Raw genomic sequence first — 17,214 nt, forward strand, 5'->3', positions numbered from 1 at the left:
GAAAGAGCCTCATGGCACCTTTGTTTTGCTGCTTGTTGCTGCACATTTCTCGAGACAGAAGAATAACTTTTTGTGCCTTTAACAAATGCCGTTACAAATTTTTATGACTCGAAGATGACAGTGAACACTGTCTTGTCACAAAGTGTCATAGCTGTAATAACGCACTGTGATGCCTCTTTGTGTCAGTTACATTTGTGCTGCCTCTTACCTCTCATCATCCTGCGTGTAGGAATAGCAGCCAGAGAGACAGCTCAGGCTCTAAAAACACTCGCCCAAGCAGCCCGTGGCGTTGCTGCGTCCACCACGGACCCCAAAGGCGCGGCTGCCATGCTGGACTCGGCCCGTGACGTTATGGAGGGCTCGGCGCTTCTCATACATGAGGCTAAGCAGGCACTGATTTCCCCTGGAGACGCTGAGAGCCAGCAGAGACTGGCACAGGTGAGATGGTTCAGAATTGCTCGAGGTTATGGAGTCCAACACTGCAGATGGCAGGAAGGCTCGGTCCAGCCCTCGGCTTCCTTTCAGATTATGGCACCTGTGCCTTAAAAGTAAAGTCATCAAAATAAACTCCTGAACAATCCTGAACTGCTTTAGAAGCACTAATTAAGTCCTTGACTATGTGATAGAATTCCTACCTCATGTGTAAATGAAATACACTGTTAAAAGTAATATTTTTCCCCTGGGACTCACGGAGGAATTGAACAGGAAGTTTAATAATAGATCTTACTGATTATGTCGTGAATTTACATGATGTGACTTTTAAAGATGAAACCAGGTTCTGTTTTTGTTTAATATATTTATTAATCAGCCTTTCTTTCTTTTGGTTAATATGAATTAGATGATTTAGTTGAATATTTACGTTTAGAAGGAATATCTACATCTGCTTGGTGATGCAGTCAAGTGAACACCTGTCAAATTTAGGAAGTAACTCTATAATAAACCAGGTGGCAATTTATTGCAAAGTATTTTAATTATTTATACCTCGTTGCCCAGGTGTTTTCCACTCAAAATGAATAAATTATGTGGTATCAATGGAAAAAAATGAATATTAGAATAAGCAAATAGTGTTATCTAAGACCTTTGGAAACGTTTAGTAAAACAAATTAATTTTGGATGTGTGAGCCTCTCTGTTATCTTTGAACTGCTTCACTGAGATCTCATGTCATGTTGTTGTGTGCTTCAGATCTGGCTATGTGATATTTATGATGAAAAAAAAATTCTGTTATTTACCATGAAGAAGCATGACCGAATGAGACGCAGTTTCTTAAGACTCAGGTCTATGAAAATAAGTAATGGCCTAAATAAAATATAAAAATAAAAGTAGTACAACAAATGAATGTAATAAAAAAATTATATAAACTAATGAACTATATAATAAATGACCCTTTAAAATAAAAATAATGGCCTACTCCATGAGTCTATTAAAAAGTGCAGCAGTTTAAAGTGAAAAATGTTTGTTTTCAGAGGCGTGAAAGTTTGGCACAGTTGAAAATTCTCACTACATCTGACAAAAACCTTTTCAGCCTTATGGACAACAGGCACTTATTGGGGATAATTGCTATGCTCATTAACGTTTTGAGTTTGGATTTCTAGATTAGCTTGTCCACCTGTGCCCACCCCCTTAACCCAGTTTGCTGTGTGTTTCAGGTGGCGAAGGCTGTGTCTCATTCCCTAAACAACTGCGTCAACTGTCTACCTGGCCAGAAGGATGTGGACATGGCTCTCAAGAGCATCGGAGAGGCCAGCAAGAAGCTACTGATTGAAACTGTGAGTCATCGGAGCTCTGCCGGCACAACATCGGCATCACAGATTGCTTTCCGTTCCCACGGCGGGAGGAAAAAAGAAACAACCTCGAGAAATATGTGATTAATGACACGTACAAGTGAAGAGCAGGACTGACCTTTTAAATATCATTTCAAGCATTCTTTAGGGACCACTTATAAATCATTCAGCAGCGTTGTTCATCTGACGGGAGTGTAAACCTGATTTCATTTTATCATAAGCATGCAAGTCAGGAAAGGGTCATGATTTACTTTTCTGTTGCTTTTTAGACATTTGTCAAGTTTCAAACTTAAGACTAAAGATGTTTTGGTTTACAGATAGTTTTCAGTTTATAGGGTTAGCGCTAAAGTGACATCATTATTGCTGATACACCCACTGTGAATGCATTGGGGAACTGTTAGATGATCGTCTGATGCTTGAATTTCTTTCATCTTGAATCATTCTATTTTGTGCTGCCTTCAGATCCCACCGGCCTCCAAGTCATTCCAGGAGGCCCAGAGTGAGCTCAACCAAACAGCAGCTGAACTAAACCAGTCAGCGGGCGAGGTGGTCCACGCCTCCAGAGGCTCCAGCAGCCAGCTGGCTGTGGCCTCTGGAAAGTTCAGCCAAGACTTTGATGAGTTCCTGGATGCTGGCATTGAGATGGCTGGGCACACTCAGGTTGGTTTTGTATCTCAATTCCAACATCTGGTCATCAATATTAAGACAGTAGTAGCACGTAACACAACTCAGGTATCCCAGTAAAGAGACAAAGACTTCAGACTCCTTTTAAATGTATTTTCACACGCTTATGTGTGTGTGTCATTCTAGAAAAAGGACGACCAGGTGCAGGTGATTGGTAACCTGAAGAACATCTCCATGGCTTCTAGCAAACTGCTGTTGGCTGCTAAAAGTCTGTCTGTGGACCCAGCAGCAGCAAACGCCAAGAACCTGCTAGCTGCTGCAGCAAGGTACTACAACTGGCCCCTACATACACACACACCCACAAACCATGATTTTTAATATTTACAGCACATTTGATCGGTAGTATCTCATGATAGATCTTAAGATCAAAGAGTCGATATAAGGCTCAAGATCCAGGGTTCGGTAATAAGACTAGCAGCAAATAATTAGCTGTTCAGAGCTATGAACGGGATAATTATATTTTATTGCTATTGGTTTAGATCTGTTTTTTAAACTACCACTTTACTCATTCGGCAATGAGCATATGGTAAAAGCGTCTATCAAGGCAAGTGGGCTTTGTTATGATTTTCACATTATCAGCGAAATGCACTCAGACATCTGCTTGCTATGATAACATACTCATTAATGGGTTTAATGGGGCCAATTGCAGCAGCCAACCAAAACGGGTCACTTAAAAAATTAAAAGCAAACAAAAAGAGAGATGCAAACAAAATGTTGAGACGATCAGATAAGGGGATGAAATTGATAAGCTTGCACAAACAAAAAAGACGTTGATATTTGCAAGGGTGAGAGTATAAGCTGTGTTATTACCACACAGAAACAAGCAGGAATAATTCTCACATTTCAAAACCGACGCGCACAGAATAAAAGCCTGTTTCCCTTACGCTCTCGTGGACTGGAGTGTGATATTTGTTCCTCTTCTCTATGCCAGAGCTGTGACTGACAGCATCAACCAGCTGATCACTCTGTGCACACAGCAGGCTCCTGGGCAGAAGGAGTGTGACAATGCCCTGAGAGAGTTGGAGGTAAATAAAACTTTACCACCTTGTGATCAAGCATTCGCAATCAACAATGGTGTCAGCGAGTTTCAATACAAGCTGTGGATTATAAGACGCCTCTCTTTTCTGGCACTGACTAATGAGAATAAAGTGAAAATAAAAGCCTCTCAAACTTCTATAAAACTTTTATTCATCTCTCAGGCTGTCAGAGGAATGCTTGACAACCCCAATGAACCGGTCAGTGACCTCTCCTACTTTGACTGTATCGAGAGTGTGATGGAGAACTCGAAGGTAGGCTTTTGACTAAAGCAGACAGACACAAAGCACACGGCGCACTTCCAATTAGGCATCTTAAGCGTACCATTTCTTCTCTGCCGACTCTCTGTTCAGGTCCTGGGAGAGTCTATGGCTGGCATTTCTCAGAACTGCAAAACCGGGGACGTGTCTGCATTTGGAGACTGTGTGGGATCAGCGTCTAAAGCCCTGTGTGGCCTCACTGAAGCTGCAGGACAGGTACAGAGTGTTAGAGCAACGATTGTCACACTCCCTGGGCAAATAAAGAAACAGCAGTCGGGGTGATGGGGAATGCTGTTTGATGAGTGTTATTTTTCCACAGGCTTCTTACTTGGTGGGTGTGTCAGACCCTAACAGTCAGGCAGGACACCAGGGTTTGGTGGATCCCATACAGTTTGCTAAAGCCAACCAAGCAATCCAGATGGCCTGTCAGAATCTTGTTGACCCAGAAAGCAGCCCCTCCCAGGTATATCCACTGTTCTCTTTATATACAGTGCACCTCCCAAAGCCAGTTAATTATATAAAAGTGTAATATACAGTGCCAACATAGCACTGTGGTTACACTGCTCTGCAGAGATATTATAGTATGATTCATTATCAGACCAGTGTGTTGGACTGATATGTGTTCAGAATAATTTAATCTGCTGCAGCTCGGTCTTGTTTTGTTCCTGTGTCTGTCTTGTTATTTACTGCCTTTCTCTGGTGCTTGACTTGCATAAAGACATTCCTGTGTTGATGGTTCACGCTCACATAAACTAATCTGTAGACTTTTTTTGTTTTTTGTTTGTTTAAATAAACCCAACTTCTTGAGTTTAAGAGAAGTGTTTCGAAAGAAAATTCAGTCACTAAATGCAGACCACCACAACAGTCAGAATCAAGAAATTTCTAGAAAACAGAATTATTGAAGCAGACGGTTATCTGTTTGCTCCGAATTGCTTAATATTCTGTGCAAACACCCCGTGCAGAAGCATCCAACTGTTTGGTAGCCAGATGCTTTCCCTGCAGATCTGGAAGTCTAATATTAATATTTACCCCATTATTGCCTTTATTTCCATCAACAACACTCTGCGTTGAAGATTAACATCTTTTTGTCTAATTATGTAACTTCCTAAAAACTCACATAAGTCACATTCCAGCTCATCGGTCTATGCCAGAGATTTTAATGAAGATCTTTTATTAGTAAATGATTTTTAGTTCAGATAAATGGTAATGGCACAAAACTGCACATATACCACGTGGACATCTGCAGGGAGTTCCTGAGTCGATTCCCCTGCTAACCAGACCTTACCTGCGTTCTCCTGCTTTCTTTCATCTCATTTCTTCTTATCTCTGCTGCGACTTTCTGATGAAGCCAAAAGTTCCAGAAAACGTTCAAAACAAAAATAATAAGACTACATTTGTTGTACATTTGGGCCTCTTATATCAAAGTATTTCCAGTAGTCAGCTCTGATGTGATCTATTGCTGCAGATACTGTCCTGAATGTATGTTGTATTGTCCATGCCTGCAGTATCACTGACAATTTACTATTTTACTGTTTTACAGGTTCTCTCAGCAGCCACCATTGTTGCTAAGCACACCTCGGCATTGTGCAATGCCTGTCGTCTCGCTTCTTCTAAGACAACCAATCCTGTTGCCAAGAGGCACTTTGTGCAGTCTGCCAAGGAGGTTGCCAACAGCACTGCCAACTTGGTCAAAACAATTAAGGTAGGCTTCTATCATGTCAAAAGTTTGACTCTGTGACCTAATTGTCATTGTACAGCTATAAACTTAGCTTAGACGTAACATTTCTGTCTTTTCCTTGTGTGATAATCTGGAGGAATCCCTGTTTTTATGTCATATGTCTGTCTTTTTTTAAATATTTATTCTCAGTGCTTGCTTTTGGTAACTTTAATACAGTCAGTTTTAATGCTATTTGTTTCATACACCCTTTTTTTTTTTTTTTTTTATTCCATTCTCTCACTTTCCAGGCTTTAGATGGTGATTTCTCAGAGGAAAACAGGAACAGGTGTCGAGTCGCCACGGCTCCACTAATTGAAGCTGTTGAAAACTTAACAACATTTGCTTCCAACCCAGAGTTTGCCAGCGTGCCCGCTAAAATCAGCACTGAGGTGTGGCTCTGTCAACATTAGTGCAGGACTGTTGCGCATTTTTACAGTTTACCAGTTGAAGAAAAATTTGGAAAATTATGCAAAATTTAGATTGAGTTTGTTTTTTCTCCAGGGCTCTGCAGCACAGGAGCCCATCCTCCAGTCGGCACGGTCCATGCTTGATAGCTCGACCCATCTGCTCAAAACCGCACGCTCATTGGTTATCAACCCAAAAGACCCGCCCACGTGGTCCGTCCTGGCCGGTCATTCTCGTACTGTCTCCGACTCCATCAAGAGTCTCATCACAGCCATCCGGTTAGTTAACAATGATTCAGTGAGGTTTTACAAAACTAGTTGCAAAAGACAAACTACAGCAGGAGTGTTTATGCAAAGGTTTGACATTTAAGGAACACTTTGACATTTTGGGTGATAGGTACATTCACTATGTTGCTGATGGTTAGGTGAGGAGATCAATACTGCTCATGTTTGTTAGATAAATATGAAGTTAGTGCCAGCATCTGTTCAGATTTAAGCTTGAAAATGGGCAAACAGCTAGGCTAGCAGAGTTTAAACAAAAACAAAATAATATCATGATTTGGCAGGGATTGTGAAACCCTTTCAACCCAGGAAGACTCCAAATCATCAGTTTAATAATTTATCGCACTTCAACACCACTGTAGTCTATTTCCGTGCAGTGATGAATTGTTCGTAACACAGTTTGTGCTCCCTTTTTATCTGCTTGTATTGCTGTATAAAGCACCTTGAGAGGGGGCAGCCAAAAGCTGTAACCTGGGGTTACGTACACTTGTGTTTTGTGCAGCTCACATTTTTAATCTCCTCTTTCACACAGTTTTGTACCTGACCTTGATCAGAACAAAACTGATGCCCATGAGAGGCTAATTCCCTGAGTCAAACACACTGAATGTTAAGGTTCTCATTCGTCTCAGAACATCTGCACATTAGCATTCATGCGTAGCCGGCTTAGCGTCGCTTTCTGTTCTGATGCCCTTATCGCTGTCTTCCTTTTTAGACTGCAAATTCAGTACTGGGAGTGTAATAGAATTCAGTGATATATTTCAGGCCAAAGAATACACATAGCATCCTGCAACAGCCGGGCTCATAACTTTGTCAGCCTCATTAAGCACAGAGATGAGGTTTTATTTTAGTCTTACTTTTGGTGTGCCACCGTGCATGGAAATGGATGTTTAACGAACTTAATCTGCCCATGAGGCCGGAGCCACAGACAAATCAAAGGCTTCAAAGCTAATTTTGCTGCCTGGCTTGATCTCCCTATGCAGAGACGAGACCCTACAGGCCACAGTTTGGCAGATGTGACCTGAGCAGCAATGAGACGAGGAAGCCAGTAGAGAAAGGGGGTGGGGGGGGGATAAAAATCCTGCAATGTGTCTGTGTTTTTAATAATTCCAATGTTAACATTTCTTCTTCTGGTCTTTTCCTTTCTTCATTACTCATTTTTGTCTTTCTGGTTCTCATTTTCTCTTCTCCTGTTCGCAGGGACAAGGCCCCAGGCCAGCGGGAGTGCGATTCGTCAATCGATAACATCAACAAATGTATCCGGGACATTGAGCAGGCCTCTCTGGCCGCTGTCAGCCAGAACTTACCCAGCAGAGACGACATCTCACTGGAGGTAAGCGGTCATCGGAAGATGGCTCAGAATCTTTGCAGACACAAACTTTGTCTGTGTTTTCATTTGTCTTTTTGTTACTTGCGTAGATATTAATCTGCTCTGTTTGCCTTTTCTTTTTCCCACTTCCACTTTTCCCACTTTTTTTTTTTTTTTGCATGCTAAATCGCTCAGTTTTGAGTCTATTTTTAGTGGTATTAATTAGGTTTTCTGTCCTTGTCCTTCTCTCCGACCATTCAAGAGAGACTAGGGATTATTTCTTTCTTTTCTTTTTGTGTCTTTAAATGTAACAAAATATTTGAATGGCAGTAGTTCTTCTTGCAGTAGTCCTTCAGCACAGTATGGATGGGATGTGAGTCTTATGTTTAATACCCTGACACTGGCTTTAATGGGGAAGTTTTGGCACCTGCTAAATAATAAAAAGTTTAAGCTCGCATATTAAAAGTCAGAGTAGCTCAGGGCAGTTATCCTTCTGTTATGTTTCCTGCTTTTTAGCAGGTCCCAGCTGCCTTCTTTGAATGCACCTCTGTCTCCCATAAAAAGCAACACAAAAACCAATTTCTTTTTATTTCCTCTCTTCAGGCACTACAAGAGCAACTGACGTCCACCGTGCAGGAAATTGGCCACTTAATTGACCCCGTTTCCACTGCTGCCAGGGGCGAAGCTTCCCAACTAGGACACAAGGTATATAGGGCAGTGCCTTAATTATTATTATACTGCAACTGTGGAGCAACAAAGTTGTACTTTGTCAGCAGCAGGATTCAGTGGCAGGAGTGTTGCCTATATGTTTATGTTTGCCGTGGGCTGTTATAATTATCTCAGCATTATCTGTCATTAAATAATAGTGATATTTTTTTTAAATAGTTGATGCATTGTTCAAGCAGCAGGCTTACTTTCACTTTTATATGAGTAAACTTTCACCTCCCACTAGAATGCTCTGTGTCACTGTCCATCTTTGCAAACTTATCAGCATATCTTCATGTGTTGCAAACAAGATTATTACTGCAACATATTCCTTTTTATTCTGTCTGCACACCAAACAGTCTGCTTAATGGCCTGAAATTGTGCCCAGTAAGTGAAATGTATAAAAGGTTTAACACTTATATGACCGTACCATTTTGAAATAATTTGAGAAGCTGCTCATTTTGTGAAACTGTGCTTCTTCACGTGTGAATATGACACTTAGCGATATGTAGGCTGAAGTGCTGACTTGTGCTGTTTCTCTGGACTCATTAAAAACGTTTATTTTTACCTCAGGTGACCCAGTTGGCTGGCTACTTTGAGCCACTGATCAAGGCCTCCGTTGGTGTGGCATCCAAGCTGAAGGACCACCAGCAGCAGATGACTTTCCTGGACCAAACAAAGACTATGGCTGAGTCGGCTCTGCAAATGCTCTATGCTGCCAAAGAGGGTGGAGGAAACCCAAAGGCACGACCATTTTATGTTTTATGCACCTTGTTTAAAGTGCTCCTTCACTTCCTTTACACATATTGGAAAATGATCTCCATCATTAACTTTTCCAGTGCATCAACAAGTATAATTAACTGTATTTATTGCACACTTATGATACACAGTGATGTTTCAAAAGGGTGTGATCATTTAGGCCTTTTTAACTCCTCCTACCAAACAATGGGAGCAAAAGAGTATCACACATGGGTGACGAGGGAGAGACGGGCACCCTTTACGTCTTTGTGCCACCACAGTTTTAATCAGTCGATCAAAATACGATTGAAGTGGAGACTTTCAGCTTTAATTAAAAGGGTTTTACAAAATTTCTGCATCTTAAAATAAGTAAATAATCCCAGAAGAATTAGGAGTAATCAAATTAATAATCTGCTAAATTCTTAAAAATAATGAATGGACACCAACCAGCTCGGCAGCACAAAAAGGTCTGATTACAGAATTATTTCCATGGTTAAGTAAAACAGTTTCACAGCATCTAACCAATTCTTGAACACTTGGTAAGCACATAATTGTCTTCAAAAACCGCAATGAATGGAAATAAAGAGGGTTTACCATAAAGTGCGAACCACTGGTTACACTCAGAGACAAGATTTTTCATATCTCTGAATAAAAAAGAAAAATCTTTGGACACATGAAACCAGATGGAGGAAAGAAAGAAACTGTTATGTCAGTAACTTCTGTTCCCTGAAGGAGTGGAACAAGGTATAACACACACAGTATGAGATATCACGCTTCCTGGTTGAAGACACTTCTGTTCACGCCATTAAGGCAGATAATATGTGACATATGTGAGGCCCTGCCTGCATATAATACACCCTTATCATCACAGTCATCCCACAGTTTGATAGCCGCTCTTCACCGAGCCCAGCTTCACAACGGGGCAACCTGGTGGTGTATCTAATTCCTCTCCTTAAGGGAACAGAAGTTGAGGACAGAACAGTTTGTACCCTTTCAGTCAATTCACTCTGTACACACGTAGTATCAAACATATATACAAACCTCACAAAGCAGCTGCTGAACCAGAGTCAGACCACCGTCATCCGACTGCACGGTAGATCCAGCCGAGAGGACACAATGAACCACTGACGGGACTGCCAGGTCCAAATGATAGAACCAAACAAAAGTGTGCAGTGATGATCAAGTACCTGCAGCACAAACATCATTCACAGGAACACCTCTAAAAAGACCCCATGAGGATTCTTCTGGTTCAATGTGCTTTCACACATTGAGGAAAAAAGAGAGTCCCTTTGTACCATATGCCAGAGAGCTGGGCTCCATAATCCGGTAGGAGAGCCTCTGTTTAGACGGAGATCTACCTCTGGATGGATTAACAAAGCAGACCAACAATTCATCACATTGAGCATCGTCAATATAGGTATGAAGCACTGCACCAGACATAGAGAATGCAGCCTACTCTGCTCCTCAGATGGAAAAGGGGGGGGTGACAAAAGCTCAAATTCATAGAGCTATAAGCTGTAGGAATAACCTCAGGTAAAAATGCAGTATTCAGCCATAATACGATGGGCAAATGGGCAAATGGCGCTCGCCTCGTGCTAGTCCACGTCCAACAAATCTCATGATCCAAAGCATACCACATTATCTGTCAAACACGCTAGAGGCGATGTTATGACATGGACATGCATGGGTGCTAGTAGGTCTTGGCTGCTCGTGTTTATAGTGTACAGAGCTATACTCTCTGCACAGATTCAGCCAAACGCTGCAAAAATGACTCGGTTTCAGTGCAAATGGATAATGACCATTGCAAAAACCTAATTGTTACTCAAGGCAAATAAATCCTGGTATCCTGATATATGGGTTAGTTTGACGAGGTAATTTTAAACCTCTGAAAATGGGAGGTGCGTATATTTCATATGTGCTTGTGCCATGTCACATTTCACAGGCATCCCATACCCATGATGCTATAGCAGAGGCAGCTCAGCTCATGAAGGAGGCGGTTGATGACATCATGGTGACACTTAATGAAGCTGCCAGTGAGGTGGGAATGGTGGGAGGGATGGTGGAGTCGATCGCAGATGCCATGGCCAAGGTGAGTGCAGCTGGTTACACTGTGTCGTCATTTGGATCAGAAGCCACAGAATAACATCTACACCAATTTAAAGATATGTTTGGAGTTTTATTGGGTGAATTAAATTGCACTCTCTGGTTCATAAATAACAGACATTACTGCAGCTCTAAAAAAACCTCCACTTTTTAAGCTCTTAGTCCGCATCAGCGATTGTCTGCCTTTCACCGTCATCTATTTCAGCTCATCACCAGCTATGTGTTGATTGACAGCTCTATTCTGTCTTCATTTGTGTTGCAAGACAGCATGGCTGCTAGTCAGACAATACATCATCCAACATTATCTTACAATGAGCAAAACCACCTGCTGTCCACCCTGTCCCCAACATCCAAAACAGGCATGGAAAATTAAACGTAGTGCACTAAAAATGCAGCAACTTGATATTATATTACACAGTTATAGTCCATTTTAGTATGAATTTTTAAACCTGCGTAGGGGGAAACATCCTGTTTTGAAAGATTTCCCACTGACAGAAGCCAGAATGCTATAAAGAAACTGAGTGTGCGGTAAATGTATTAAAAGTTAGTAGTAGTAACAGAAGTTGTCTTATGGAAGCAAATGTTACAGAGCAATCATCATCTAATTAAAGTTTTATTCTTTTCTTGTGTTCATTTGACCCATGACTTCTCGTTGCTCTGTGTAACATCTTGATTACAACCATAATGTTTCCCAGGCATCATTTAAAAGTCACTGATTAACATATTAATACAAATCACGAGCAACTGAAGCAAAGGAACATTGACTGTGAACGCAGCCATTCTTACTCGGAGTCAGATAATTTGACCTATCTTTCCAATTAACAGTGAAACTATTGGCCTGCAAACCAAGAAAAAGCCTTTTATCTCGAGTACAGGCAGCAGCTAGCCTCAGCTAATTATATTTCTCCTTACCGTACTGAGTGAGGAGCATTGCAAAGGTGAAGAAGCGTCTCAGGAGTGTGGCTTCACCAGAGGGAACGGCATCTTTGCATCAACTTTGTGTGGCATGTCATGAATAATTTATGAAAATGGTTCATTTTTAGTACATGTTGAGCATGCAGGTGCGTGTTTTGTCTGTGTGTCAGTCAGTGTAGTTGATTAAATGGGGATAATCCTCCCATATAATCTCATTGGCGTAATGGTCACCCTCCATTGTGGTTTTTAGCAGCGGTGATTTAAACAGCTTTTCTGATTAACTTTGAGTCACCTAGTTGAGGCTGCAGATTTTAACGTATTATTTCTATCAGCAGGAGGTGCAAACATCATGCACTTGCAGTATTATGCTATCTTTCAGTACAAGCATGTTTTTCTGGAATCTCCTTTGTCTTCTCTGCCTTTTCCGTGATATTACAAGTAGTCTAATTTGGCAGAAATGCTAGAAACGTATAATGTTTGAACTACAAGCTGATGATCAAATGTTTTTGGGGTTGATGCTGTTTTAAAGCTGTAATTACAGAGTGGATAATTCATAATGAGTGTTTATCATTCATACAGAGGGTTTCCCTGAATATAAAGCTGCATTAATGTCGGTTTGCTGATGCCTGCACACCTGGCAGAATTGGTATAATTGAAGGGTAGATTAGATTTAACGTGCCATTACAAGTAAAGAGCTGAAAAATTGATTTCCTTCACGTTTGAAGATGTTTGTTCCTTTCGCGAAGGACAAACCGCTCGTGCCTAAAATGAAAAAATGCAGTGCCATTTTAACTGTGTGCTGATGTGTGTTTTTCCTTAGCTGGATGAAGGTACACCACCCGAACCTGAGGGCTCATTTGTGGATTACCAGACCAGTATGGTGAAATACTCTAAAGCCATTGCTGTCACTGCTCAGGAAATGGTAAGCTCTCAAAATAACTCTTAACATTTTTGTTCCTGAAGTACGCCTGTGACCTACGAATGGGTTATTGTTGATTGTACACAAAATAGTTTGATTTATATGTCAATTCTGAAATCAAGCTTTTTTTCTGATAATCCACAGTTTGATGTTGTAGTTTATCAGCCATCTGCGGTTAGTAGAAATTGTCCTGTTATGTGGTCCTAATTCTCCATCTTTGTGAGATGACTAGTTGGTTAAATCGAAGAGAAACAAGCTCATTTATAAAAGAAAAATTGATTTTGACTTCACAGCATTTCATAGCGTAGTCAGTAAGTGATGATTAATGATTTTATCTACCTGGGAGAATCCAAAGATCTGATAAAATTATTTATCTACCTGCAGTCCCTCATTTATTTTAATGTTCTCCATTTGTCCCATCTCTACTTTATCCTCTCATTTGATCACTTTTGTAACCTTGTGATGATAGCCCTAATTTAACTATGCCCTAATGATGTTCGATAGTTTGTTGACGGAAAGTGAAGAAAAGTAAATCTGGTTTTGTTAGTGCTGAATTTCTTTTTCCCTCCATTTATCAGATGACCAAATCAGTGACTTGTCCAGATGAGCTGGGAGCCCTGGCATCACAGGTGACCGTGGACTACAGCCAGCTCGCTGTTCAGGGACGACTGGCTGCTCACACAGCTGAACCAGAGGAGGTGAGGTGGACTCTGAAAACAGTTTTTACCTACAAAAGAGCTCTGCTCCTTCAATATGGGAATTTTCTCTATGTGACCTTTAGGCTGCTGTGGATTTAAAGGGAACTTAATGTGCTCTTATTTTCTGTTACTCATATATAAATATATTTACTGTTGGTGAATTTTCATCAAAATTCCAGTTTCAGTCTTCTCTAAGCACTCTGTTATTGTTTTGTTTTCTTGGCTGTGTGCATTGTGAACACAGACGCTCCATCCACCTGCTCAAATCTTATTTACAAAGGGCAGCCAGTCAGATGAAAGTTGGCTTGAGGGGCAGGGGAACTGAGCAAAAAAAGCTTGTTTCAAACAATACATGAACTGAGGGGCTGAACCATGACCTGTATAATCATGCAAAGCTTCTCTAGTCCAGGAACATAAATGTGGCATTTTTTCATTCTTTTTTTTAACTATTTATTTTGTTATTTAAACCCCCCCCCATCCTCCTTTATGTTCTTGCTTTGGTTTGTGTTTGCAGATTGGTTTCCAGATCAAAACCCGAGTGCAGGATCTTGGTCACGGCTGCATCTTTCTGGTCCAGAAAGCCGGAGCTCTGCAGATCACCCCTTCTGACGGTTTTACTAAGCGGGAGCTCATTGATTGTGCCCGTGCAGTCACAGAGAAGGTATTGTTCTGCCAATAAAATGGGACAGCCTTATTTAATTAAAAACTCATTGTGCTTTTTTATTTTGTTCCAGTTGTCCATTGTTTGTTTGCTTCATCTTTGGGCTGCAGATATTTCTGCTTGGCCGAGTATGTTCCGCTCTGAACTCTCCTCTGTGTTGTTCTTTCATTGAATGTTAGAGTAAAATTGTTTTTAGCGATGTAGTTCACGTGAAGTGATTCGGCTCTGGTGGGTTTTATCTGTGTGCGGTTTAATTATAGGAATCCAAAGCATGTATAATGTATATGTATATATGTGTTTTACACATCATACTTGGCGTCTTTTTCTTATCAAGTTTCTCATATCTAAACTTTTCTAATAATTCAAGTGTGCCAGTCTTTTTTTTAATGCTACTTATACATAAGAAGGAAATATTTCAAAAACATCACATACACTTATTTCAGTGACTTAGCACATTGCAACACTAACAATTTTTTCCCTCTTGCTCTTCCCTGTTTTGACCAGTAAACGTGTACTTTACTTTTGGCTCAGTTTGAGTAACACTACTTTGCTGCAAACTGCCAAACTTGTTTGTCCTTATTAATGTGCATCATAAAATTTACCAACCTATCCTAGATGGGGGGAAAAAAAAGCCTTCCTCTGCGCATCCTCACCTGTGTGGTTAACGGTCTGCTCATGTCCCCAGGTGTCTTTGGTGCTTTCAGCCCTCCAGGCAGGCAATAAGGGCACTCAGGCTTGCATTACAGCAGCCACTGCTGTGTCTGGCATCATTGCTGATCTGGATACCACAATAATGTTTGCGTCCGCCGGCACACTCAACGCAGAGAACGAAGAGTCCTTTGCCGACCACAGGTTAGTGCTTGAAATGCACCCAGTAGTGCAAGACATTACTACAAGACCCAACAGGAGTCTAAAATCCACCCTGTTGTTATCTTTCATCCCAGACTGACAGAGTGACATATTAGCTGCTGAACGGGGAGGAAATCTCTGCTGATAGAAACAATAAATTATCCTAAGGCTTTGAAAAATGCACAGAGTGACACTTCTCTTATTGTCCTGCTCTCACACTTGTCCGCTCTAAGGCAGCACTTCCGCCGTTAAATGCTAGTGTGTAAAAATACAGCAAAACGGGTAGAGAATAGACGTGTTCCATTACTTGCCACCAGAAATGATCATTGTAGTTCCTTACAGATGGTTGTTTGTGACGTTTCACTGTATCTCACTGAAGAATCTTTGAAGTGTAGATAAGCAGTCTCGGGACACGATGAAAGAAAACAGAATCACTTAATCTCCGAGCATCTCACACAGCTACCTCAGAATAATAGAAGAAACTCTGCAGCTGCTTGCTATAATCTCCTTTGTCAATTTTAGGAAAAAAATAACTGACATGACTTGTTATATAACCTTAGCGATCCTCCTCGTGTTTGCACAAGCTTTCATGAAGAAATGCCTTTGATATTAAAAGAGATGTGCAGCAATATGTGTGTCCTTTTCACAGCAGTTCTCACACAGTTGATTTTTTAATGTCTTTTTATGTCTTTTTTCCCTTGTTTAATCTTTCCTTTTCTGTTTCAGGGAAAACATTTTGAAGACGGCTAAAGCTCTGGTTGAGGACACAAAGATGCTGGTGTCCGGCGCAGCTTCCGGTCAGGAGAAGTTGGCACAGGCTGCTCAGTCTTCTGCCAAGACCATTACCCAGCTCACAGATGTGGTCAAATTGGGTGCTGCCAGCATTGGCTCTGATGACCCTGAGACACAGGTTGACCATTATTGTGTTTGTAATCCTCTCATTTCTGTTTGTCCTTTGTCCAGTGCGCCTGTTTAATAGGAGGAATTATGGAATTATGAACTGCGACTGGCAATAACCTTTCAGTGTTTCTGCTTTCCTGGACTGCACAGTGATTAGTTGGTGTCTTTCTGTCCTTTCTCTAGGTGGTGCTGATAAATGCTGTCAAAGATGTGGCCAAGGCATTGGGTGAGCTCATTAGTGCCACCAAGTGTGCCGCTGGCAAGGCAGCCGATGATCCATCTATGTACCAACTAAAGAGCGCTGCGAAGGTGAGGAGATCAGTCTGCAAGTACTGAAACTGTCATCTAATTTAACATCCTCCAGTGGGCTCGAATATAGAATTCTAGATATTGGAATTTTCTTTATTTTACTCAACAAAAAAAAAAATCAAATCTATTTGAGTTTTGTTGGTTTCTCTTATGTTCATATTTTCTGATTATAAAAATGGAAAACTGGAACTGACATCAGTTTAAATTGATGACAATAATTCCACTGTCCCACATCCTGTATGCGCAGACATCCTCCCCTTACTCAGGCCGAGTCATTAATCAGTAAAATCACCCACAAGAGTTAAACTGGAGACTTGGTAATGGAAATTGTCAGGCTGTTCGGGATAGCAGGAAGCGTCTAATACTTCCAACCAAGATGATTATGCTTAGTGCTTTGCTCCGACACACATGCGCTGTAAATTTTCAGAGTCACGGCTCATAACTCACCGATGACACTGTCGACTGCTCATTATCACCTCGACCTGTAAAGCCTGGGAAAAAAAATGTCAGTTCTCAGTCAGCAACACCACAGAGTGTCATGAAGTCTCTCTGAAGATCACAACGTGCCTCACATACAATTTTAGGACCGGAGGTGTGGTGGGGGGGTTAACTCTGACAAATCAGTCTTTCCTTTATGGGGCTTGTGTGCCCCCTATCTTTCAATATGGTGTATTACAGCTGATTTTAACTGGATGTGTTCTGTTTTTATGTCCTCTCATTGTTCCAACATAAGTGTGAAATTACAGAGCTATAGAAATATCACCTGAATTAAATTAGTTCAAACTATAAATGAAAACATGATGAGCCAAGGAAATATATATATTTAAAAAAAAGTGTGTCACCCATCGTCAGGGCTGTGTCCACCAGTGTAGTGAAATATATTGATTAGGAATGTGTTTATTTGCTCAGTTAGTTATAAAATAAACATACCTAGATGTTTTTTTAAA

At 41.0% G+C, this 17,214-nt stretch overlaps 1 protein-coding gene across 3 annotated transcripts in view; it reads left to right on the forward strand.

The window, feature by feature from the left end:
* tln2a (talin 2a) overlaps positions 1 to 17,214 on the forward strand; it is a 98,346-nt gene that overhangs the window by 70,573 nt on the left and 10,559 nt on the right. For all 3 annotated transcript variants that reach the window (XM_005447563.4, XM_025907234.1, XM_025907231.1), the window contains exons 29-49: positions 230 to 438; positions 1,648 to 1,767; positions 2,245 to 2,442; positions 2,593 to 2,732; positions 3,398 to 3,491; positions 3,666 to 3,755; positions 3,855 to 3,977; positions 4,081 to 4,224; positions 5,302 to 5,463; positions 5,727 to 5,867; positions 5,980 to 6,161; positions 7,362 to 7,494; positions 8,074 to 8,175; positions 8,749 to 8,919; positions 10,856 to 11,002; positions 12,752 to 12,853; positions 13,429 to 13,548; positions 14,063 to 14,209; positions 14,895 to 15,061; positions 15,785 to 15,968; positions 16,142 to 16,267. In XM_005447563.4, the coding sequence (XP_005447620.1) occupies positions 230 to 438; positions 1,648 to 1,767; positions 2,245 to 2,442; positions 2,593 to 2,732; positions 3,398 to 3,491; positions 3,666 to 3,755; positions 3,855 to 3,977; positions 4,081 to 4,224; positions 5,302 to 5,463; positions 5,727 to 5,867; positions 5,980 to 6,161; positions 7,362 to 7,494; positions 8,074 to 8,175; positions 8,749 to 8,919; positions 10,856 to 11,002; positions 12,752 to 12,853; positions 13,429 to 13,548; positions 14,063 to 14,209; positions 14,895 to 15,061; positions 15,785 to 15,968; positions 16,142 to 16,267 (3,002 nt within the window). The remainder of the gene's footprint in view (positions 1 to 229; positions 439 to 1,647; positions 1,768 to 2,244; positions 2,443 to 2,592; positions 2,733 to 3,397; positions 3,492 to 3,665; positions 3,756 to 3,854; positions 3,978 to 4,080; positions 4,225 to 5,301; positions 5,464 to 5,726; positions 5,868 to 5,979; positions 6,162 to 7,361; positions 7,495 to 8,073; positions 8,176 to 8,748; positions 8,920 to 10,855; positions 11,003 to 12,751; positions 12,854 to 13,428; positions 13,549 to 14,062; positions 14,210 to 14,894; positions 15,062 to 15,784; positions 15,969 to 16,141; positions 16,268 to 17,214) is intronic.

Source organism: Oreochromis niloticus, linkage group LG1, assembly GCF_001858045.2.
Source record: "Oreochromis niloticus isolate F11D_XX linkage group LG1, O_niloticus_UMD_NMBU, whole genome shotgun sequence".
In the NCBI taxonomy this organism is placed as follows: domain Eukaryota; kingdom Metazoa; phylum Chordata; class Actinopteri; order Cichliformes; family Cichlidae; genus Oreochromis; species Oreochromis niloticus.